Source organism: Girardinichthys multiradiatus, chromosome 9, assembly GCF_021462225.1.
Source record: "Girardinichthys multiradiatus isolate DD_20200921_A chromosome 9, DD_fGirMul_XY1, whole genome shotgun sequence".
NCBI classification, from domain to species: Eukaryota; Metazoa; Chordata; class Actinopteri; order Cyprinodontiformes; family Goodeidae; genus Girardinichthys; species Girardinichthys multiradiatus.
In genome coordinates, this window is record NC_061802.1 from 4,414,664 (window position 1) to 4,438,363 (window position 23,700).

Here is a 23,700-nt window from a genome sequence, read left to right on the forward strand (position 1 = left end):
ATAAAACTGACCAAACGATTTCCCCTTTACCTTTTAGGATCGTCACTGCATTGGATGTGTAGCTCTGTGCGTTGTTTGCGATGTCACGAGCAGCCTCCAGATGGCGCAACATGATGTCGCATCCCTGGTCGCTGGTCTCCCAGAGCTCCACCCCTTCGGGTGTGGTTGATGGTTGCTCCATCAAGGTGAGGAGAGGGAGGAGGAGAGGGAAGCAGACCACCGAAGGAGAGGAGGCTGGAAAAGTTGAGAACAGGAGAAGTTCAGATCTTGAAAATGCACCTTGAAGGACAATATTTCATGCAGTTACAACTTTCGCTCCTTCTGTTACCTTCGCCTTCATACAGACTCTTGTAGAAAGGTTTGAGAATTTTCTCGTAGCTGATGGCAGTCTGCGTATAGTTCCTTCGTAGAGTTGTCCAGGTTTCCTCCAAGCGGCTAATCTGGATGATCAACAACAAACAGCGACTCAGAATAAAGCTGCGAATATTACACAGATGCAAACACATTTGTGTAACATGGTGCCAGCAGCTGCAATAAGAGCCTTAAAATTAGCAGCAGCTGAATCACACTGAAAATTGTAGAAAAAAATTTAACTAATTTGATGACATTTTCCCAGTGGAGAATCAACCGAATGCCAAGAAACCACAACCACAAGCCTCCTTTTACCTGAACAACAGCAGGTTGTCTTCTCTAACATTTGATAAGGTCAGAGCATAAAGAGAGGCAGGATTCTCTCTCATGCTCTTCAGCTCAGCCCACATATATTCTACAGGATTTTAGTCATAGAAGAAAGTTTCTCTTGTATCTGTTTTTTTGTGTTGATTTGGATTTATGTTTTGCATCATTATCCCTTTTATAAGACCCACTGATGACCTAATTTTACTTCACCAGTGAAGTCCAAACATTTAAAACATTCGGATGTTTCATAGACTTCATGATGCCAGGGTTCCCAAGGACACTGGAAGAGAAACAGGCCCGCAGAATCACAGATCCTCCACCATACTTAACAGTGGACATGGGATGGTTTTCCACATATTGGTCCACATACAGAGTCAGTGTCAGTTGACCCAGTTAAAGTCCCAGTAGACTTGAACAAACTGAGCGGGTCTGCGTTTGTGATGGTAGGACAGAGAAAGCTTTTTACCTCCTATACTCTCCTCCTCACTGTGTTTATCGACTGAATAAACTTGCGTCCTTGTTCAGCCTTGTGGCCACAGGCTGAAGGAAATGAGCCTCTGGGTCACGTCATATTTATACCCCCGGGAAAGTGGGAATCATGGATTAAAATGAAAAGTTCCTAAAACGTTGATCACCTTAAAGTGCTAAACTGATACATTTTTATTGTAAACACACCAATAATTGATTTAATTAAACAATATTTTTTTGCCATGCAATATTTTTCATTAAGTACTCAAATGAAAAGTTGGATTTTCTAAATATTTCAGATGGTACTGCTGAGGTTCATTTATCTTTACCAGGAGTGCCAATTAATGTGTACGCGAAAAGGATTCATTTAATAAAGACAACCTCCTATAAATTATGTTTCAGTGAAAATAATTCACAATTTGTTGTCATCAGTGTCTCACTTTATGTTCAGATTGAGTTTGTGTTACCTGCTGCATGTCCAGAGCTTTCATGAGGGCCGTGAATGCGAACAGATCGCCCACAGCATCCTTTAGCTCCATCGCAACGAGGATGATGCGATTCAAGGTGGACGCCCGCTCCTCCACGGTGCCCGTGCATCCCAGAATATCCACAGCAACGCCTATCGCCATGGTGTGGTGCCTTATGGTGGGATGGAAGCAGTGTTGGTCGTGTTCATTTTAGCATTGCTATAGGATAATCATCTGCTAACAAAACATTTGATGAGAACAAATCTGACAAATGTTCTTGTGATTCTTCTCATTTAAACTCCTGCAATAAAAACAAGAAGAACGCTCCATCTCCAAAGCTGTAACATTCATGCTAATAGGTGCAGCTGCCTGTGATGCGTACCTTTCCATCAGGTCCAGCCTCAGCTGCCGGCCGTGCGGCAGCGTCACCAGCTCCAGACCAGACGAAACGCCCATCTGACCTTTAAGTTGTGGAGTCACTCCGAGGATCCTGGCAACCTGAGCAGCAACAAGAGTTAAACAAGAGGCTGTTAAAGCAGCCTTCAATTATTTTTTATCTCTTAGTGTGAATAAACAAGGCGGTGATATTTTCTTTGCTTTATTTTATTGGTGTTGAAAGAGGAAACATGTTGACCTCCAGAAGAAGCACCTGTGCCCGATAATCTGAACTCATACAGAACCACTTTCATCAAACACTGTTGATCAGATGTGTTTGTTGGTACAACGGAGTGTGTTAGGGTCGGTAAGATGGCACTACATCTTGTTCTCACTTTTCTCCCAACCTAAGACTTACAGTCAGACCCTAAATTATTCATAGAATTATTGGCCCAGAAAGGGTTCTGACTTCAATTTGAGGCTGTGGAGAGAGCTTAAGATTAGGGTGATGGCAAAGAGGCCTTGCATCCTCCAAGACTTGGACCCCATCACCTAAGAGTTTTCAAAATGCCAATGGAAACATTATAAGATGGGTTTGATTGCTGTAACTCTTTTTAGGACTTTTCCATTGATTATTGAGAAGAGTATACCAAATTTTTATGAGTAATTTTTTTAATAAAGAGTGTAATAAATAAAAATAGATATATAAAAAAAATGTTTTCAGTAGAATACTACTTTTCCGTTGTTTTATCTTATGAGAGAATGCCTGCAGGTAAAAAAAAAAGATCTAAATCTGCTAGGGGGGTAACCCATTCTTGTCCTTAATCTTTACGTTTTGATATTTAGGAAAAGCCTTTTGGAGCTGTATCTTTCATTGCTGTGCTGCAAACATTGTACCTGACAGTCGGCCATCAGCAGGTGTCTGGCTATACTCTGATGATTGTGGCTGAGCAGCAGCTCCTTTGCTCTCTTCAGGACAACCATCTCCAGCGGTTTGTTTTCAGGCGGCAGAAGACGGGATTCGAACTCCGTTGGCATGAACGTTGATTCTGTCTCCATGACCGGCTGTAAAAAAGCATGTCTCGCCTTTTCTCTCCTCCTAATATCCCCACCCTCATCCTTCCCTGAGTCCTCCTCCTCTTCCTCACTCGTGCTTTCTAAGGCTGCGATGGCGTGATGGTAGGAGCTTCTGTCAAGTGTTTTCTGTCCCTCCTCGCTGTCGGTTTTCAGCCTCTCCACATAGCTACAGAGGGGTGTGTTCTGCGACTTTGGTTGCTCCCACTCTGATCCCTGTGGGCTGCAGGACCTCAGGTCGGCAGGGCTTGGCTGCAGCTGCTGTATCCTTCCTGTTATCACCTCTGAATCAGGATACTGAACAACTTCAGGAGGGGAAACAGCAGAACTGGATGGAACGTGAGAATCTGCAAAAGGGATATGTCGAAACTTCTGGGGCTTCACCGGAGGAACAGGTGGTCCTGTGGAGAAGAAACCATATAAAACTGTGGATTTATAAATAAACACCGAATAAAAGGTACTAAATCTATATAAAAAAAAAAAAACCTTTGAGAGCATGTGATATCAAAATGGTTGACTGAAGTCTAAACTAAAACATAACTTTTTACCTCCACTCCTCCAGGAAGAAGCCAGGTTTTCCCCAGATGTAGAGCTTAGAGGAGGTGCAGCCAGGTTGGGGGAGGTAGAGCAACTGGAGGGGGGCATCAGGGGCTGCAGGCAGGGTGAGCGGGGAAGTCGAGCCAGGGGCACTTTGCTAGGTTTGGGAGGGGGTTTGGGACACAGCTGGGTGTCGGAGCCCCTAATCGCTTGGCCTAAAGACACAAATGATACACAGATAAAAAACGTTAATGTTTTACAGTCCATGAAGGAATTACTTTAATATCACAGCACTTCTGATCATGTAAAGACAAACACATAACCCAAACATTATTTGCAGGGGTACATTTAATTTCCTACCTGCAATCACAGAAAGAGTAAACACTTGAAAGCGAGTTATTAACTTGAAAACCCAACAGGAGCTTTTACTGGCTTCATTCGTCAGGTGTATTCAGCCCCGCCGGCTTATTTGTAGCGCTGCATAATTTATTAAAGAAAGATAAAAAAAAACCTAAAATGTTTCCAGGATTTTTTAATTCTTAGAAATACTGAGTTTTGGGTTTTGTTTTAGTTCCCTTCTTTAACTATCCTTTATAGAAATCACTATTATATGTTTGGTTTGAAGCTCTGTGTGAGCTTAAGCTTAAACACTGTTGTCATTAGGAAGCAAGAACTAAAACAATAAATCTATTAATCTGTTAATATTGCTTAATATTGTAAGAAGTGCAATATACCAAAAATATATTTATTCTTATTGATGGCTGGTCTCAGACAAAGATGTCTGCTTACCTGCTAAAGGTTCTGCAGATCTGCGCTGGAGTGATGGGCTCAGCACCGGCTCACTGCCGGTCCGAAACACTGGAGACTTGGGGCCGGTGCTGGGGACCAGCGGGGACTGTTGGAGCTGCGGTTTGGTTCCTAAGGAGGAGAAAACACAAAATAGATGGAAGACGTTTTTCTTCTTGCACCATTTAATAACGTCATCCAGTGTATTTAGCTTAAATCTGTTAGCTTAAAGTCTGAAAGTGGCTTATTATTGTCTGAACACATTTACACGTTTCACGATATGCAGAGTGAAGCAAGTTAATATATTACATGTTAGACAATCTTTGAGGGCTGCACGGTGGCGCAGTTGGTAGCACTGTTGCCTTGCAGCAAGAAGGTCCTGGGTTCGATTCCCAGCCTGGGGTCTTTCTGCATGGAGTTTGCATGTTCTCCCCGTGCATGCGTGGGTTCTCACCGGGTACTCCGGCTTCCTCCCACAGTCCAAAGACATGCCTGTTAGGTTAATTGGTCACTCTAAATTGACCTTAGGTGTATGAATGAGTGTGTGCTTGGTTGTTTGTGTGTTGCCCTGCGATGGACTGGCAACCTGTCCAGGGTGTACCCTGCCTCTCGCCCATAGGCTGCTGGAGATAGGCACCAGCTCCCCCGTGACCCACTATGGAATAAGCGGTAGAAAATGACTGACTGACTGACAATCTTTGAATGGGGGGAACATTTTTTCACTTGCCTAGAGGAAGGAAACTTTCTGACTGGTGTGCCTTCAGCGGACGTCGCTTCTCTTGGACTTGATTGAGACTTGCTGGCTGACTACCGCAGCGGTCCTTCATCCTGAGAGGGAGAAGCAAGCAAAAACTTTACATTCAGAAAGTAAATATCTTTATATAAAAACAGGGAAGTCTGAGAAATTCAAATTCAGTTTCTGATGGCACACATTTCTGCCCATACCTGATATTTTTGAGAATATTTATGATTGAGAAATGTTCCAGCAGATGCTTCACATGCAGCAAGTAATAAACAAACTTAAATTAAGTAGCTCTATAAAACAATATCTTTACACTAGGTAACTTAGGACAGGGACACCAATCTTTGCCCCACTCGGTCCTTCTTCAGTGAATGTCCTCCTTATATAGCATATATTTATGGACTACATGTTCTTATAACATAATCAGTGGTTCTTCACATTAAATTAGAATTGTTACTCTGATGTGATCCCTTCAGCCAGACGCTGTTCTTCAATCTTAATAAATGCCTTTTCATGTCAGGACCTGGAGCATATTGTGAAATAAAATAATAATTTTTCTTTCATTGTTTCGCTGCATCTGGTGTGATCAAGGCTTAAGAGAGGACAACCTGATGGACATGATAGAGAAGTTTGCTAATGTCTGTAATTAGTGTTATCTGCTTTGTGAATCTAATGCAGAAATAGAGGAAATACCAAGACCAAAAGAAGTTACAAAAACAGAAAAGGCTCTTGAATTCCAGCTGGGATTTTCTGACATGGTACTAGCAGCAAAGTGCATAAACATCCATTTTGTTCCACTCTACTGCTCAGTATTATTTTAAATGTCCAATAAATATATTTATTGATTCTTTTTTTCCTGACGCTAGGTTTAATTCCTCAGAAAACTACATAAAATTACTCATCTCCATTCCTTAAACTTTCCATTCACCTTCACTTTAATTATAGAGGGCATTTGCACGTATAAAACATGTGTAACTTTGGCATAGAGTCATGGATGTCAGCAGCTGGTGGGTGATGACTTAAAGGCTTACATATTGAAAGGGGTTTAAGTGTGAGAAAAATAATGAAAGAGCGTCAAACTGGGTAGAGCCTTATCTCTGGTGTTTAAATATAGCAGACTGTATGTTACTTGATTTGAAAGCCACTGTCCACCTTTCTCCGGTGTTGAGAGTGTACATATGAAGCATACTTAGTGAAAATAAAACATAATTAAAGCCCCAGAGGAATTTGGAGGTTTGATATTAAATCTGCGCATTTGTGTGAGGCTCCTGGTGTACAGACCTCAGCTGGCTGCCTCGGACGAAACCGTTGTCCTGGCAATGTTGGCCATCGTGGACGTTGTGTGTGTCGTTGTGCCCGTTGGGGATGTTGAGGCTGAGACGGTTCTGGCTTCGCCTCTCCTGCACCATCAGCCCCGCGTCTTTGTGGTTGCTCGACAGTCCGTACTTTTCCTCCAAGTAGCGCAGTGGAAACGTTCTGTTGATCGGCTGGAAGATGATGGCCCCTACCACCTTCAGCGGGAAGAATTATTTACGTGCTTTCTGTTTTCTATCAAAACACTTAGGGGTATTCCACATTTACCACACAGTACTTTAAAATACCCATCGGATTTAAGTATGCATCATGATGAAACATTGGAGCAAGTTAGTACTTGCCTGTGAGACGGGTTTTCTGTTGCCAACATAGCGTCTAATGAGTGCAGGAACGCTGTCAAATCCTTCCTTATCTAGCTGATACTCAACTCTGGAGTAAGCTTCATTCAGTATCACTACCTGAATAACACAAAACAAACAAAACATCCTTTTTTTCTATTTTTCAAATAAATCTGAAGGTGTGAGAGGGAAACACTGAGTGTTAAAAACAAAAAAAGTGGATCTGCAGTGTTTAGATGTCCAATAAATGATACAAGCTCACTTAAAGCTGAAAAGAAACAATGTATGTTTGATTTTATTATGCAGTATATGACGAGAAATTCAGTGGAACGCTGTGCAGTGGAGTTCCGGCAGACCCTAAAGTTCAATGTTCTGATGAGATGAATTCCCCGAAACCTCAGCGCAGCCTCCAGATACCTTCATTTAGAGTTAGTGCTGCACCATGTTAAGCTCAGAAACAGCTAGCTTGATATTCAACTGACTGCTCTACTGTACCTGCTCCCAAGGGGTCAGACATGTCTACATGCATTCCAGCATTGAACTTAAAAACTATTAATAAATCCTAATTTCACCAAATAATGCAAGGTTAAACTTCTAGATAACACTCAAATGATGAGAAAGTTTCAAACTGATGAAGGCAGTAGGTGAAGGACCATGGAAATATGGAAAGAGAAACATTAATATGAGAAACGTTTTTAGATCAGACATGTATATAAGTACCTTCTTGTTGATTTTAAAGTGCTGAGCAGTGTTTCTCCACTGGCAGGTCAGAACGTAACTTCCTGGGCTGGAGAGTGAATCCCGCACCAAGAAATCTCCGTCACGCTGCACCAAGCTTTCTGCAACCTGGAGGTTATGAGCGGTTACGCACACACACACACACACACAGGGTCACACAGTGGCTGTTTACAGTCCAAACATTTAATTAAATCTAATAATGGTGGTCTGTGGGACTGTAACTATTTTTATGAGCCGAGTGCCGGCTGGTCTGCAGGGTTTATGTAAGACATGAAATGTCAGTCTGTTAGTTTTCCTTTTAACTGTACTGTCTAAATCAGAAACATGCTTTTAAACCCCATTTTAAATCCTGGAAAACACACTAATTTAAGTTTAGTTGTTTCACTTTGATAAACCTTCTGTACAGTTTAGTTTTTTATTAAATTAAATATTGTAAAAAAATAAAAAAATAAAAATCTAGGAAAACTTTTTAAACTACTGTGTTATTTCTAACAAACTAAGGGCTTTTCAAACCTTGTTTCAGTTTTATATTAAATCCAATAGTTGTTTTTATGATGTTTTATTCACACATATACCGTAAACAACACTAAATCCACCCCGAGAGGGAGGCAACAATCTCAGTTTCAGTTTTATGACCAAGATGTCTAAAAAACAAACAACCAAACCAGTTTCTATCTATCATTGCCACACATGTCTAATTACACATTAATTACACAACAGTATATAATTCACCTGATTTCGAGCTGAAGTTCTCACAAAGTATGCTGGACATTCATATGTCCTGTTAAAGGATATCATCAGTGTACAGCATATGTTGCTGAGCAGTAAACTGGGCTCAAATATTTACATACCCTCACCCTTTTAATAAGTGGCACTGAAGGTTCTACAATGGCTTTTAGCATAAACCTTGTGGTTTATCCTCAATAACATAAAAGGGCTTCGTTTGACAGCACTAATTGAATTGCCCAATACTTCGAAGAATGGGGAAGATAGAGAGCATTCTGAAACCATTCCTAAACAACCGCAGTTCCAGAAATAAAATATTCAAATAGTAGTCCAGATATGTCCCCACTATTCCAGGTTCTGGAAGAGGACCTAAATTTTCATTCTCAAATGACAGGAATTAGTTAGGATGTTTGAGAACAACTCAGGAACCACTAAGGCTCAAACATGCCATATACTGGAAGCTGCTGGAACATCAGTGTTTTTGTCCAGAAAACAAGCCAGATTCGCTTTGCCATGGACTGAGAGGATGCTGAATGAAAACAGATGCCTGGACACCTTCACACTCATCTGAAATTTGCAGTTGACTGCATGGAAAAGGCAAGTGTCTTCTGTAAAAACATATGGAGAAGCTTGATGTTTTCGACCACAATGATCAGAAGTATTTTTGGATGGATCATGGTGGGGCTTTTAGACCTGAGAGCATTGTACCAACTGTCAAACATGGTGGTGGCAGCATTTATTGTTTCATTTGATAGTCCTGCACTGCACAAGATAAATGAAATTATGAAGTAGGAGGGTTGGCTTCCATCACCCAAACTTCACTTCAAATCTACATGTAGATGGTTGAAATCTGGACAGGAATGAAGGTCCAATCAGAACAATGATCCCAAACACCCATCAGAACTGGCCCCAAATACCAAGCTAGAAATGTACCAAAAGCTATAAGATGGCTACAAAAAGCGAGCAGATGAGGTCGTGAGGTGTATGCATGTATCTTCAGGTTTGTATGAATAATTTTGACCCTGTGCAGAAAACAGAAAATCCCCAATAAATTCAAACTTGTGCGCCTGCTTGTTGTTATTGTTTGATATTGGGTCGTTGTTCTGCCCTGGAGAAAGAACGGTCAAAAAGCCAAAGTTAACGTATTTACAGTATGTAAACGTCGAATTCTAACTGTTCCTTAAATAATCTCAGCTTTCAACCCAATACAGCAAAGCTGAGAATGATGCGGGTCCTAAATGTTATGAAAACGTTTTAAAACTTTTTTATGCATTTCACATTTTTCTTTCAGTTACAGCCTTTTACTCTTTTTCATTTCCACAGAAACACACAAACCTTCACACACAACTCAAGGCTGTAATTAGGTTAGTGTTTGTTTAGAGTGTAATGGTAGTTTAGTTTAGAAAAAGGAAGCGGCTTATTAGAAGAGATTACATCTCAGCTCGGGGTTTCAGAGGGAACACACGGTCTCTTTCACTCACTTATCCAACACAACAAATAAAATACATGCAGCACGTATAAAGAATGCTTTCTATACGCCGACCTGAAGGCACAACCCCAGCTTCTGCTGAGGTCAACCTGCCAGTAATCACTGCGCATCAGTCTAATAATGATCTGGTCCAACAGGTTTCAAACCAGATTTAAAGGGAGAGGTCCCGTGACTCAGATTTATCTCTGTGTCGTTTTTTTTTTTACCTGTCTGGGAATTGCCCCGTGGTACCAAGCGTGGCTTCTCGGCTCCTCGCAGTTCATCTTCAGCTCCTCCTCCAGCTCCCTGCGGAGCTTCTCCAAGGAACAGTCCAGGATAAACTGATCCCTGGAAAACTGGGATGAGAACAGGAAGAGAGAGTTTGGTTTATCTGTCTGGTTCAGCCAACAAATATGTGTGTTTATCAATCCACTCATATCTTTAGAGTCAGCTAATCTTGGATGTAGGTTTTCACTGCTGTCCATAACAAGAAAATTATAACGAGGAAAGCTATCAAACATGATGCCTTCCTTTCGAAAAATGGGACAAATTAACTTGTTTTGACTATGCATAAAGAAATAACGTTTTAACTTATTTAAAGCAGTTTGTTAGCTCATTACAGTTCATAACCTGCTGTTTCCTATCAGCTTTAACATAAACTACTTCATAATGATGTGTTCAAATGGCTGCGCATGAGACTACTAATGTATCTCAGTTATTAATCAAAATGCTTAAATTCTAAATGATGCAATGCTTTTTATATGACAGTGACCACAGATAGTACAAAAACAACCAAAACCTATCCATCTAAATATGTCATGGTGATACACTGATGCATACTTTCAGAGCATAACACAGTTAAGTAAAATGTTTAGCTCAGACAAAAAGAAAGGATTAAAAGCCAGCTTTATACCTAAATGATGCAGTTGCATTATCATTTAGGCAACGTCGTCCAATCTTTGCCTTTTCTGTCCTCTGCATCTGGTTCTAAACATTCTTCAAATAATTTATTCAAAATAAAACCTGCACTGTTGTGCCAATAAACGCTTTTGATGTCATGTGGCATTTAAGAGCCAATAAGAGATTTTTGAGAACGCCTTGATAAACCTTTCAGAAAACCAGTATAATCCTAAGAACTGAGTAAGGCACCAAGCTGTAGGTCACAGTTTCATGGATCTAAAACATCAAATCAGAAACAGATTTCTGTTAACGTTTCTGTCATCAGGCACAGCAGCCGTCAGATAGATCTCACTATTGGGAAAGAAAATATTAACTTTTTCCCTTAAAAAATATGCCTCAATTCAACAACATACTCTATGTATTTACTTTACATAAAACACTCACAGAGTTTACATAAAACACCAACTATAATGGAAACAAATAAATGCATAAGAACAAGAGAAAATAATTACCAAGTAAAAAAGATTTTAATTTACTTCATTTATCCAAAACTGGCCCTTATGACAAATACTGCCTCTACAGTTCAAAATGAGTTTGTGCTTATTTTCTAAGCAGGGGAAGATACAGGCTCTTCAAAACAGCTGTGGATAGACAACTTATAGAAATCCCAGTTTGTCTACAGTAACATGTAACTGGTTGGTGAAGATCAAATACGGATTTCAAGGAAAAGCAACAGGTGTGAAGCACGGTGGTGGAAGTGTGATGGTGTGGTGTTGTCCTGCTCTTGTAAGGTCTAAGCTTGCAGTCAATGGTTAGTTAGTATTTTAACATATTGGCAGTGCTGGCAGAAAACGTGAGACTTCAGGCCAAATGAAAACCAAACCAAACAACGAGTGGTTCAAAATGGAGACACGGGAAGTAAAGACACCCCGCTGGTTCTAACACGGTTGCTGTGCAACAACCTGGTCAGTTAGTGGACCGGATTACGGGGTAATATTGGTAAAATGTTCACAGGTAATTTAAAATAGCCAGCATTTAATTATAAAACCGTTAAACATCATGAAACAGAAGAAACTATGAATGCAAGAGAAAATGTTCCAACATAAAATACTGAAATTATTTAGTTTTCCATAAATATGCCATAATAAAACCTGACTTGATGTTTCTCTAGAGAATCATTAACTGTTGAATAAATCGATCATCCTTCATAGACTTGTCACCTCAGCTCCTCTTTTCCCATAATGTTGCCGCAGTTCTGCCACAAATAATAATAAATGTAGCGGTCGCAATAACCTACATCTTCCAATGTGACAAAATAAAAATAAAATGGGTGAAGCTTTTTGGACTGTGAAAGAAATTTAAAGTGAAATAATCAAGATGAAACAAAATATTGTTTATGTGGTTTAACATACTGGGACACAATCACCAAGCAAACTATAAAACTAAGTGAACTTAAGGTGATCCAAAAAGAGCAAGGTATCATGGGTAGATTATCCTATGGAGACAAATTATGACTTGGTGAACCAAACCCAACATTGAGACGGTAAAAACAAAGTAAATAGAAAAGGACAGTATTTCTAACCATCTTCACCACAACCAACAAACAGACTTACATAACAGCTACTGGTTCTCTGCATCGCACCCTCCTTCTCTCTTCCTTCAAACTTCATGGCATTCAGGTAGACACACACACTCTGGTTGCTCTCTCTGGTGTTAACAAGATCACACTGGCTGTCGTCTCACACCATCTCTCAGACAAACGTGCCCATACAGACTCCCTCTGGCTTTCCCTCCTACGTCACTCCATCGCTCGGCCTCACCTTCAGCAACCGCCCTGACCCCCACCCACCTGCATGAACCTGCCTCCATACACACCTTAACCTGACGCACATAAGTCAGGGAGTTATTTCCCAATGGATAAAATAAGGGGAATATCTTTTTCTCTGCCAGACAGTTTCTGAAGAAAATGAAAAAAACCTTAAATTGTTCTTTAAATCAATATTATTTCTGTGGTGCAAAAGAATACATAACATTTACATCCTAATCCTCAGCCAAGAAGAGGGTGCTTTAAGTTTCACTTTTAGGTCGAACCATCCAGCCTCCTAAAGGGGAATGAAGCCATCTGCATAATAAAGCATGAGATTAAAAATCTGTGGCAGGCCAGTTTGTGGAGTGATCAAATTGTGAATATGGTGTTAAATGCATAGGGGCTGATTTGGGAGTATTTTCTGATGGTATAATAATCTTCCAACCCCATAAAAATGAAAAACTGATACACGAGATAATGACGGTATATAACTATAACTAACTAATAAGTAAGCCATGAAATCATGTGCATCATTTCTTCTCCACGTTCTCTATGCGTTTATAATTCCTCTGCTTTATTTCCTGTCTTTCAAACCCTTAGTAAAATCATTAGAGTGGACTCCTCTGCCCTCAGCCTCCATATCTGACAGGAAATCATAATGCTGTTTTTGTTGTGTTCTAGCTTGACCCAGAGACTCGGACCGGTATATCTGACCTGTGCCATGTCTGTTTTTATTGTGGCAGCAGCAGGAAATGCTGGAGGCGGATGATCTGAGCCGTCACATCCTGCAGCTGCACTGACCTCACTTTGTGGAATCAGGTTTCCTGCTCTGTTTTCTTGTTGCGACAAACAGTTTGGACATATGACAGCCATTTTTTCTCTGACGTTTCAGCAACAGTTGATGCAACAACAGAAACCTTTTCTGGAAAAACAGTCTATTTCAATATAGTTTCTAATTTGTTCTGTGGGCTGTGACATTTGCATGTATTTTGTTTTTACCTGTAACGTAAAATAGAACCAAGATAATGAGTCAGGTCATGTTTTTCTGTTTGAGTAATGTCCAACTCTTTACCAATTTTTATTTAGACTTGGATACTCTAATGCAAAACGCATAACCAGAAATCTTAAATCACTATTTGCTGTAGGCCACAGAATTCCTTTATTGTTCCATTTCATCTCCTGTCGACAGAAATGTCTTCATCCATGAGTAGATGTCTTAAATGATCCCAGTGTGAGACTGGGACACTGGTCTTGTCACTGGGAAGAGTTTGTATTTCGGTATTTTTTCCAAGGACATGAGCTTGGAGGAGCCTGGGATTGAACTATAACCCCACTATATCAGTTCCCACAAGGGACGTAGGGAGGAGGAGGGGAAATAAACCGGAGGTCATGGCGCTTATATTTTGTTTCACTCTTTTGTTTTTCATCAGATTATAAAATTCTGTTATAAGCAGCACGACGCACCACAAACACCAGGTTGAATTTTTTTGTTTCACTGGAAGTGGATATATTTGCAAACATTAACCTTGGTGAAGTGGGTTGTTGGTATTAATCTGAGCCCACATGGCTGATTTATTGACTATTCTCCCATCTGTGATTCCTCCAGTTATTGTAACGGCCACAATAAAAAGGGCTTTACATCTGCAGTTGCACTCCGTGTGATGATAATGAAGAGTGGGAAGGCAAAGGAGAGAGATGCAAGGCAGCCATGAGTCAAGGTTATTCTGTATATATGAAGTAATGAACAGAGTTGTGAATGGAGGCAGATAACTGATGGGTCATGTACAGGAAGAACAGGGAGGATAAAGGGATGTAGGAAGGTGTGAAGAAGAAGAAATGGTTGGAACCAATTTAAGACAGAAGCATGAAAAAAATTAACTGATAAGCTAGATGAAAAGTGTTTTGTAGGCTGACCTGTAATAAGTCATCCTGAGAGTATGGCTACAATTTTCAATGTACATAATGAGTAAACTGCAGTAAAACAGCGAGAAGATCCAACTCTGGGATCCATTTGCCCTCTAAGTTGTGAATGATTTCAGACTCAACTACGTTTCTGTTCCATGATTAGATCAATGTTGTGCACAGAGGCACATCAAGATCTCTACCATCATCACCTCTGGAGATGTCCCAGTCCAACCCCAGGTACACGGTCAGAATCCGATCAAGTCTAGTCTCCGGTACTGATCCAAAATGTATGTTCAGTAATTCTGTCAGCCTCAATGTTTGAAAGCTGCTCTGCAAAAAAAAAAAAGAAATCACAGACAACTTTTCATCTGCACAGCTTGTAAATCTGTTGTAGGATGTTGCTTTTTTTTGTCTAGTCAGTTTTTTTTGCTAAAAATCAAAGTGTTTTTCACATCTTATAGATGTTGACATTGACACGATGTTTTGGCCAGTGTCATGTGACTTTGGACACGTTGCTCACAAGTGTTGCTCAGTTATCATTTAGTGATAAGAACTGACTCAGAACAACTGATGGATGAAGACCAGTCTGATATTCATGTAGCAGAGAATCACAGTAACCTCCCAATGATATTCAGAAACTACTGTAACCAAGTGTGTTAAAGCTGGATTTTGACCAGACAGTAACATGACATATATTAGGTTGAGACTACATAAAACTGAAAAGAGAAAACCCATTTTCTAACTACAGTCATGCAGAAAATTAGGACACCCTATGTATTTTTCTGGCATATATATGGACATTTTACATCAATAAAAAAAAGAATAAATTGAACTATATAAATAAAGAATAAAACTAAAAAGGCCATTACATTGTTTTGTAAAAGCAATAATGTGTCTAGTGAGGAATAAATTAGGCCACTCCCACATTTAGTCCCACCTATAATGGCTCGAGTGACAAAGGTGCACCACATCAAATGGTTGTAATTGGATTATCATTTCTCAGCATTTTGAAGGAAGTTTTCCCTGTCAAACATCCAGCTTGCTGTGTTCCTCACTGCTGAAGGGAGGGTGAACAGCATGGTGAGATCCACGCCTGTCCTATTTTAGATGTTTTCCTGGTACGACACACCTGAACGGTTTATTGATGACATTCTGAGGAGATAATACAGCCATTTGACTGTGTTGAAGCAGTGACACGTATAAGGCATGAGGGACACCGGCCCCCTAAGGACAGTAATTGGACACTCCTGATCAAAGCTGAGGACAGTTGATGAGACTAAATTACTCTAGATCTTTGGATTTCTGCATCTTGGTTCAACCATCAAAGGTCCTCTGACCCTTCCTGTTTACTCAAAGCTAAAAACTGTGATTAAGCCAGGAAATGTTTTACTCCTCATTTTGGGGCAGCTACATTGGGATTATCCCCACTTGCATCTCTGAGATACCAATGTGATATGAACACATTGTATTTACTACATACATAGTTTTCAAACTTTCTACAAATAATCTGAATATCTGACATGCATTTGTACTCAGCTTTCGTTACTCTGATACTAAATAAATCCAATGCAACCAAACACTTTCAGAAATCACCCGATAGAGTCCACCTGTGTGTTATTTAGCCTCCGTTTAATAACAGTTGCTCTGCGAAGGACTCAGAGGTCTGTTAGAGAACATCAAAGAACAAACAGCATCATAAAGACCAAGGAACACAGCAGACAGGTCAGGGAGGAAGTTGATTAGAAGTTTAAATCAGGGTTAGGATCTAAAACAATATCCAAAGCTTTGAACATCTCACCAAGCTCTGTTCAATCCATCATCCGAACATAGATAGGGGACGGACCTACTGCAAACCTACCCGAACATGGCTGTCCACCTGAAATAACATCAAGTAGGAGCATTAATTTAGAAAAACTGATAAGGAGGTCCACGGTAACTTTAGAGTAGCTGCAGGGATCCACAGCTCAGGTGAGAGGATCTGTTGACGGGACAACTATGAGAAATACACTCCACAAATCAGGCCTTTCTGGAAGAGTGTCAAGAAGAAGAAAGTCATAAATGAAAGAAAAATGGAGTCCTGTATGCAGTTTGCCAAGAGTTAAGGGACACAGCAAATATGTGGAAGAAAGGGTTCTCGTCAGAAGAGACTACATGCAAAGGCCATGTATGCAAGAAAACTATCCCTACACATCACCCCCATCCCCATGGTGAAGCATGGCGGTGGCAGCAATATGCTGTGGGAATGCAGAGACAGAGAAGCTGGTCAGAGTTGATGCTAAGATGGATGGAGCTAAATACAGGGAAATCCTGGAAGACACCCAGTTAGAGGCGGCACAAGACTTGAGCTTGGAGCAGAGGTTCACCTTCCAGCAGGACAACCCCAAACAGAGATACAATGGATTGGTTTAGATCATTTATTAGAAAGGTCTAGTCAAAGTCCACATTTAAATAAAGATGAGTAGCAGGACTTGAAAATTTATTTTCATAGACTTGCAGTTGGATTGCAACAAAATGTGGTTCTACAAAGTATTGACTCAGAGAATCATTTACTTCATGCTCTCAGTAATGCATGCTTTGTGTTAGTCCATCACATAAAATCCATAAATATGAGGTTTCTGGTTGGAATGATACAAAATGTAGAAATATTAAGTTATTTTTAAGACGCTGCATCTTGTGTCAGATGTTTGAGGTTTCTGTGTCTGCAGGTTTCAAAATCCAGGTTCAGTCTTATTTCTTTGTCGCAGCTTAAAGTTTAAATGAACTTTTCTCATTGAAACTTTCAGATCAAATAAGTGTGCATGTTCTCTGTATCTTTAGATAAATGTTAGAAGGCCTAAATGTCAGCAAAGCAAAATCTGTTGTGCAAAAAGTATAAAGTTTTAATACAACAGCAAACACTGAAACATCTGAGTAAATGAAGTAAAATCATCAAGTTCTGGAGTCAGTCAGATAAAATGTAAACTGAAACTAAAATGTGAAATTTTCTCTCTCTGTCTGCTGTGAGTTTTCATTCTGGTTTGAAAGCTCAGATATGAGCTTTGATTTGTGCAGGCACTGAAAGAGAAAACTGTCCCACTGTGGTTAAATGGCGACCTCCCAAGGAGACAGATGGAGAATAAAGAGGAGAATGGAACAAATCCTCTGGCTTTTTGGACTCCGATAGCGAGGAGAGAAGGAAGCACAAATGAAGGATGGGGTGAGAAGGCAAAATCTAAGGGCTAAAAGAATAGTAATGAAGAAAGGACAGTGACTGAAGAGTCTGTGATGCTCCTGTGCAGTTGTTTCTCTAATGAAGTTCACATTTAAACAACCAACATTCTTTTTCACGTTATTAGAAACTCTAGCAGCAAAAACACAACAGCTCAGACCTTAAGCAACCCCCTGCTCTGAACTATTAAAACACCTGAAGTGAAAACTTGACTGTGCAAAGATCTGATCACATGTGGTGCAGATTTACACTTCGCATTAAAATCTGCTTTTCTTTATCTCTGCACCAACTGCACTTTAATAGTAGATGTACCTGGCAAGGAACAAACAGAACAGAACCTCCCGGTCGGGCTAAACTACATCACTGCAGCCCCCACCCAAACCCCCACTTCATCCACTTAACTTAATGACATTCATACATTTCAATGACGTCATGCAGTGCCACAAGTTAGTGATGTCTCATCCACATGAGGACTATCACCCTGGTCCCGGCACCTCTGGCTCATCCTGGCCGTCACACACTGCCTTGTCTGTCTGCCAGGACCGGTTATGGATGAAGTCAACATATATCTCACACTCACAGTCGCAGACACTCACACAGTTGGTCATTTATAAGGTCGTCTGGTCCCAGTAATAAAAGCACAGTGTTCAACATGCAGTGAGACATGGAAAAGAGAAGGACCATTCAGTGTGATTAGATTTTGCTCCAGCTGGACGTTGGGACATGTTCCTGTTGCCTGCAGGGCAGTGAGGGGTTGTGTCTTTTTTTGTAATGCCTTTTATTGGACTGGTGAGTTTCCTGTGGTCTGCTATAAACAGCAACCAGCGATCAAAAGGGCATTTTGAAAGCTTAGAGAAAAGAACATTACATGTTATGAATAAAGTAGGGCTAACCTAAATGCCAAAAAGCTGATTTTGCAGCATGCATAAAAAACAGAACATTTGCACTTGCACCAAAAGATATAAAGTAAAAGAATGAGCAGCACTTTGTTTTCTCACCTTCCCAGTGATGACAGAGTTCTGGTGATAGAAGCAACACAGAGCTGCTGTCAGAGCCTTTAAGTTGCATCGCTCCGTCATTCCAGCCAACTTTTCCAAAAGGCAACGACCAGCAGCGGATGATGCAGTTAACAAGTTTTGTCCAGTGGTGCAGCCCAGCCTTTGGTTACACCAACCACTGATCTAAAGCTCAGCTTGGATGAGCAAATAGCTTCTTCCAAGCAAAACCTCCATCACGGAGATGTTCTCCGAGGAGAAGCTGTCTCTCTCTCTCCTCCACAGTCCCTCCCCTGCAGAGTGAACTCTCCACAGCTCACTCAGCTCTGCACATCCATTCTCACACTTTTCCCCTCTAAGCTCCACCCACAGGCTTCATATATGGAGGAGAGAAACATCCATGTGGTAATGTTTGAGCCAGTCATGTGTGGATTGCCTGGGAGTGGCCCCAAAGGCAACTCTCCCTCTCATCTTCTCTGAAAAAACATGGTAGGATAAAACTAAGGGCATTTTTCATTTTCTATATATGAAACAAAAAAGTTGAAATCATCACATATTTCTTGTTAAAGTTATGCTTTATTTTATATAGTGTTTTCAAAATGTCAGGTAGTAGGAAAAAATCCTCTAAAACAGAAGCAATAAATAAATGCTCAGCTTTATTTAAAAAAAGTTTTAGGTGTATCTTCAAATGTTTACCTATCAGTAAAAATATTTGCAAATGCAAACAGAAAAATAAACATTTTCATTTTAATGAACGGTTTGCAGGAGAGGTAAATGCCTCAGCCTTGTAGTTTTGTCACTGCCTATAAATCCATCAACGAGAACTATACTACTAACAAATGAATTTTCTTTTTTAAGATGTTTTTGACACTAGTGGCCTTTATTGGCAGTCCCCCAGACAAGAAATGGGGAAACACATGCAGCAAAGGTCTCAAGATCGGGAAATGAACCCATAACCGCCGCGTCGAAGACTATAGTCGGATGCCCGCTCCACCGCTAAGCCACACACTGCCCCAAACTATATCAAATCTATCAAATAAATGCCACTGGTGTATTTCTCAGAAAAATAAAAGGAATTTTACAAAATAAAAAAGTGAGTGGAAAAGAAATGAATGATTCAACATACAAACTTAACATGTACCTATATGCAATTCTGAATGTATTTAAAACTTTTGAAGGCCTAAAATGTAGGATGTTATGACTTTTTAAGGTCCTGCAGAAACCCTGTAAAATTCTTCACTTTTTAAAACTCAAATTTCAATTTTCTTTTGTTGATTTTAGGATATTTTGACCATAGATGTACCAGTCAGCCATAAAGAAAACCAGACTACATTTCCTTGATAGGAACTCTTTAGTGATTAGTACATGGCTAAAAATCTAAAAACAATTTTCCCCTATTTATTAAATGGACAGGCTAAGATCCATCTATAAACAGGTCAACAAGCACCATGTACTTTGATTTTTCAGAGTTCAATAAAAATTAAGAAATGATAGAGAAAGTCACCTTAATGCACGAATCTTGTAATTTCTTAAAAATAAGAAGAGGTCAAAATCCGAATTGGCAGAACAGGACTTAAAAAAGAAAATCAGTATTGGTCCAAAAAAACCTTATAGAAAACAAACCAACCATTTTTTCTGTCTCATTTCGAAAATGACTGGAGCTTTTGTTTCTGGAAAATAACCCAGAAAAAGGGTGCAGGATTTTCAAAGCGAGATCAAACATCTATCCCTTCCCTGCACCCTACAGAATGATGCTGATGAATAGCTACCCATCTGTGTGACTTAATGACTGCAGAGCAATTACCACCATAACTTTCCCACCAAACACAGCGCAGACACGCACACACTGGGGATGAATTTCGAATATTCTGAGTCTAATTACAACGTGAACTCTCTGAGGATACAGGAAGGAAATACATGTCCAACATTCCCCAGGCACAACACACACACACACCCCACTGTTGACCACAGCAGCCCCAAATCACCAGCTAGGCTCAACCTACACCTTAAAATACACTTATCCAATGCTCCAGGAATGCACTGGAAAAACAGCAAGGGACAAAAATCAGCGTTCCGAGTCTCTGCACTTTCTATTTCTGTTTGTTGTTTAGGACAAATGTACTGAGGGAAACAAACCTTTTTCTGCACCTTTAACTGCTTTACTACCACATGAATGGAGAATTTTCTCTCATGTTTTACCATTATGTACTACAACTGCCAAAAGAGAAGTTGGAAAATCAGCTAATGTAAAAACAGCAGGATAGATTAGTAGAATCACCAGATTAAAGTCAGTAATAAACAGTAATATGGGACAGTATACAGTGCTGGATGCCATGCTGCTTCTGGCAGGTAGTTTGGATTGTGAGTATTACATCATAATAGAATATTAGTATCAGCGTCAGTGTGACCCGCTGGATGCATTCATCAGGCAAAGGATAAAATCTGCGACTGCCGAGTTATTTAATATGTTAGTGATGGCTCATTGATTGGTAATAAACGCCGATCTGTTTACACCCTCACTGCAACCCGACACGTTCCCTGTGTGACCTCACATTGTTATCAGAAATGTCACTGCAGCTGCTGGTGAAAATAAATAAATAAATATATATATATCTATATCTATAGATATAGATATATCTATATCTATATATATATATATCTATATATATATATATCTATAGATATATATATCTATAGATATATATATATATCTATATATCTATATATATATATAGATATCTATCTATCTATCTATCTATCTATCTATATATATATATAGATATAAATATTTCAGATTTTCTAATTTCTAACTCAAAGTAAACCAAACTACAGCACACACACCCACAGGTACACTGGAGATAAAACACACTGCTTTATTCCTAAATGATGAGAAACACCAAAACAGAAACAATGTTTAGATAACTGAATATTAACTGAACAGGATTTGGATGCTCAGGTAACCACAGATGAGTCAAGCTCCGTCTGTATTTGTCAAAAACGATTAGAAAAGTAATGTTGTGTGGTTTGGAAAGCTGCTGTTTTAAAAGTAGGGAATAAATTCTCAGCACAAAGCTCTCCAGAACAGGCTTCCCATAAGATACAGTTTCATTTATTTAACCTAGTTTTGTTTTCACTGAAATCTAATTAAACCTCCTTCCGGAGCTGGTTCTATTACAACAGGTGGTGCAGTGGTTAGCAGTGTTGCATTGCAGTGAGAAGGTTCTGGGTTTGAATCCCGGCCGGCGCTCTTGGAGTTTGCATGTTTTCCTTGCATGCACGGGTTCCTACTGGCTTCCCACTTCCACTTTAAAAAAAAAGATGACTGGTGTTTTAACTGGTCTCTCTGTTCTCTGTGTCCTGATGGGCTGGTGACCTGTCCAGGGTGTGCCCCGCCCAATAACTGCTGGAGACTGGCACCAGCCAATCTCCAGCAAGGATAAGCAGGTACAGACGTTCTATAGTTCATTGTCGTGACTTTCTGTATTTCTGAGGTAGCTTTAAAGTGAGCGACTGTAGCAACAAATCTTTCCCATGGAAATAATTTAAATATGCAGATCCTACTTCTATAAATATGCACTGTAAAAATGATGTCAGATTAATAACACTGGTCTACAACATGTAATGATTGAAATAAAATATAATTGGCAAACGATTTTTACAACTTTGTTCAAATTTACAGCATTAGAATTTGAATCTGAATCAAATCTTGAATATTTCAACATTTGAAATAGATTTTGAGGTTAGAATTGAAAACGGTTAACATGTTGGGTTTTATTATGATCCAATATTCATGAAACAACACACTGTGGAAAAATGCTATTTCACTACATTTCTCAAAACATTATATAAAGTCTATAAAATCTGGAACAGATTATCCATTTACTAAATATAGACCCTTTTAGTATGTAATCTACAGTTCTTTTATTTTGTTTGCAAATATTTAAAAAAACAGAAGCTTTAATGCGTTGACATCAAAATAACTGGACAAAGATAAATCTGAAAGGATGTCAATAGCAAAATTCAGATTTTTATCTTTAGCCTTTACTCCTTGTTTTTATATCTGTTACATATATTCTATGCAATAAGTAACGAGGGCTGAAAACTTTGGAAACTGATTTGGAATCAAATTTCATACATTTCCACAGTATCGGACCCCTCACTAACAACAACTTAACAGCCACGGGTCTGTTCCTCTGAATGTAGTCAGAAATGATTCCTTAAGTCTGACGTTTGACCAAATTTTGATTAAAAGACATTTTTAAAGAGGCAAAACAATATAGATTCTGACAGCTTATAAACTTATCAGGACAAGTCAATATTCAGTATTTTATTAAAGGTCCTATAATTAATCATCATACAGAAAGCCATTGGTTATCTCCAAATTTATCTGTAGATTTAATTGGTCTGTTCAGATAGGAGTCACACCCAAGCTTGCTGGTGGACGAATGGTGGCCACTTGCTGCTTAAAGTCATGCTCCATTACTAAATTAAAGCAATAAATCCCAGAGAATGTCCTACTGTTGGATGCTCTGACTGATGGCGAAACCCGATAGGCTCTGGCTGTCTCATATTGGTAGTACCTCAACATGACCACTAGATGGCGCACTCCCATAACCCTTTCAGTAAATCTTATTATGGAAGCTGGTGCCCAAGTTAAAAAAGGAAGCATACGATTATTTGCTCTGAGCTGTAAACTGAAATATTTAAAATGCTTTGATGTTATCATGCAAGGTGTTCTCCTTTTTCTGTCTGTATGAGTCTTTGGACCTCTTTGTGTACTGCTGCAACCTGAGACTACACACACACACACACTCACAAGTGTGTGCACAGAGGGCATTATTGTTTTCTATGGCTCTAAAGCTGCAGATCTGCTTGCAGCTCTGACTGGGAATGAAAGAGAATGAGCAGAAGTGGGAAAAGAGAAGTTCTGTTCATTCTGAATCGCAAAGAAATCTATAAATCAACTTCTCATCAAAGGCTATTATACTGCCACCAGCTGTGTACTTTCATTACAGGATAAAACAATAACTGAACTGTGGACAAATACTAATAATAACCACATAGTAATACTTCCTGTCTTTCTCCTGATTATAAACTACCCATTCCAGTGCTCTTTGATGTCCTTATACACTTGTTAACATTTTTCCATATCAAACCCCTGGAAAAAACCGAAA

General features: G+C 39.6%; 1 protein-coding gene across 5 annotated transcripts in view; it reads right to left on the reverse strand.

Annotated features, from left to right (window-relative positions):
• bcar3 (BCAR3 adaptor protein, NSP family member) overlaps positions 1–23,700 on the reverse strand; it is an 81,491-nt gene that overhangs the window by 1,839 nt on the left and 55,952 nt on the right. For all 5 annotated transcript variants that reach the window (XM_047375694.1, XM_047375691.1, XM_047375692.1 and 2 more), the window contains 12 exons: positions 9,939–10,067; positions 7,500–7,625; positions 6,783–6,899; positions 6,409–6,638; positions 5,113–5,213; positions 4,389–4,517; positions 3,611–3,814; positions 2,886–3,463; positions 1,996–2,111; positions 1,614–1,785; positions 329–440; positions 31–234 (listed from right to left, as the gene is read on the reverse strand). In XM_047375694.1, coding sequence (XP_047231650.1) covers positions 31–234; positions 329–440; positions 1,614–1,785; positions 1,996–2,111; positions 2,886–3,463; positions 3,611–3,814; positions 4,389–4,517; positions 5,113–5,213; positions 6,409–6,638; positions 6,783–6,899; positions 7,500–7,625; positions 9,939–10,067 — 2,218 coding nt within the window. The remainder of the gene's footprint in view (positions 1–30; positions 235–328; positions 441–1,613; positions 1,786–1,995; positions 2,112–2,885; positions 3,464–3,610; positions 3,815–4,388; positions 4,518–5,112; positions 5,214–6,408; positions 6,639–6,782; positions 6,900–7,499; positions 7,626–9,938; positions 10,068–23,700) is intronic.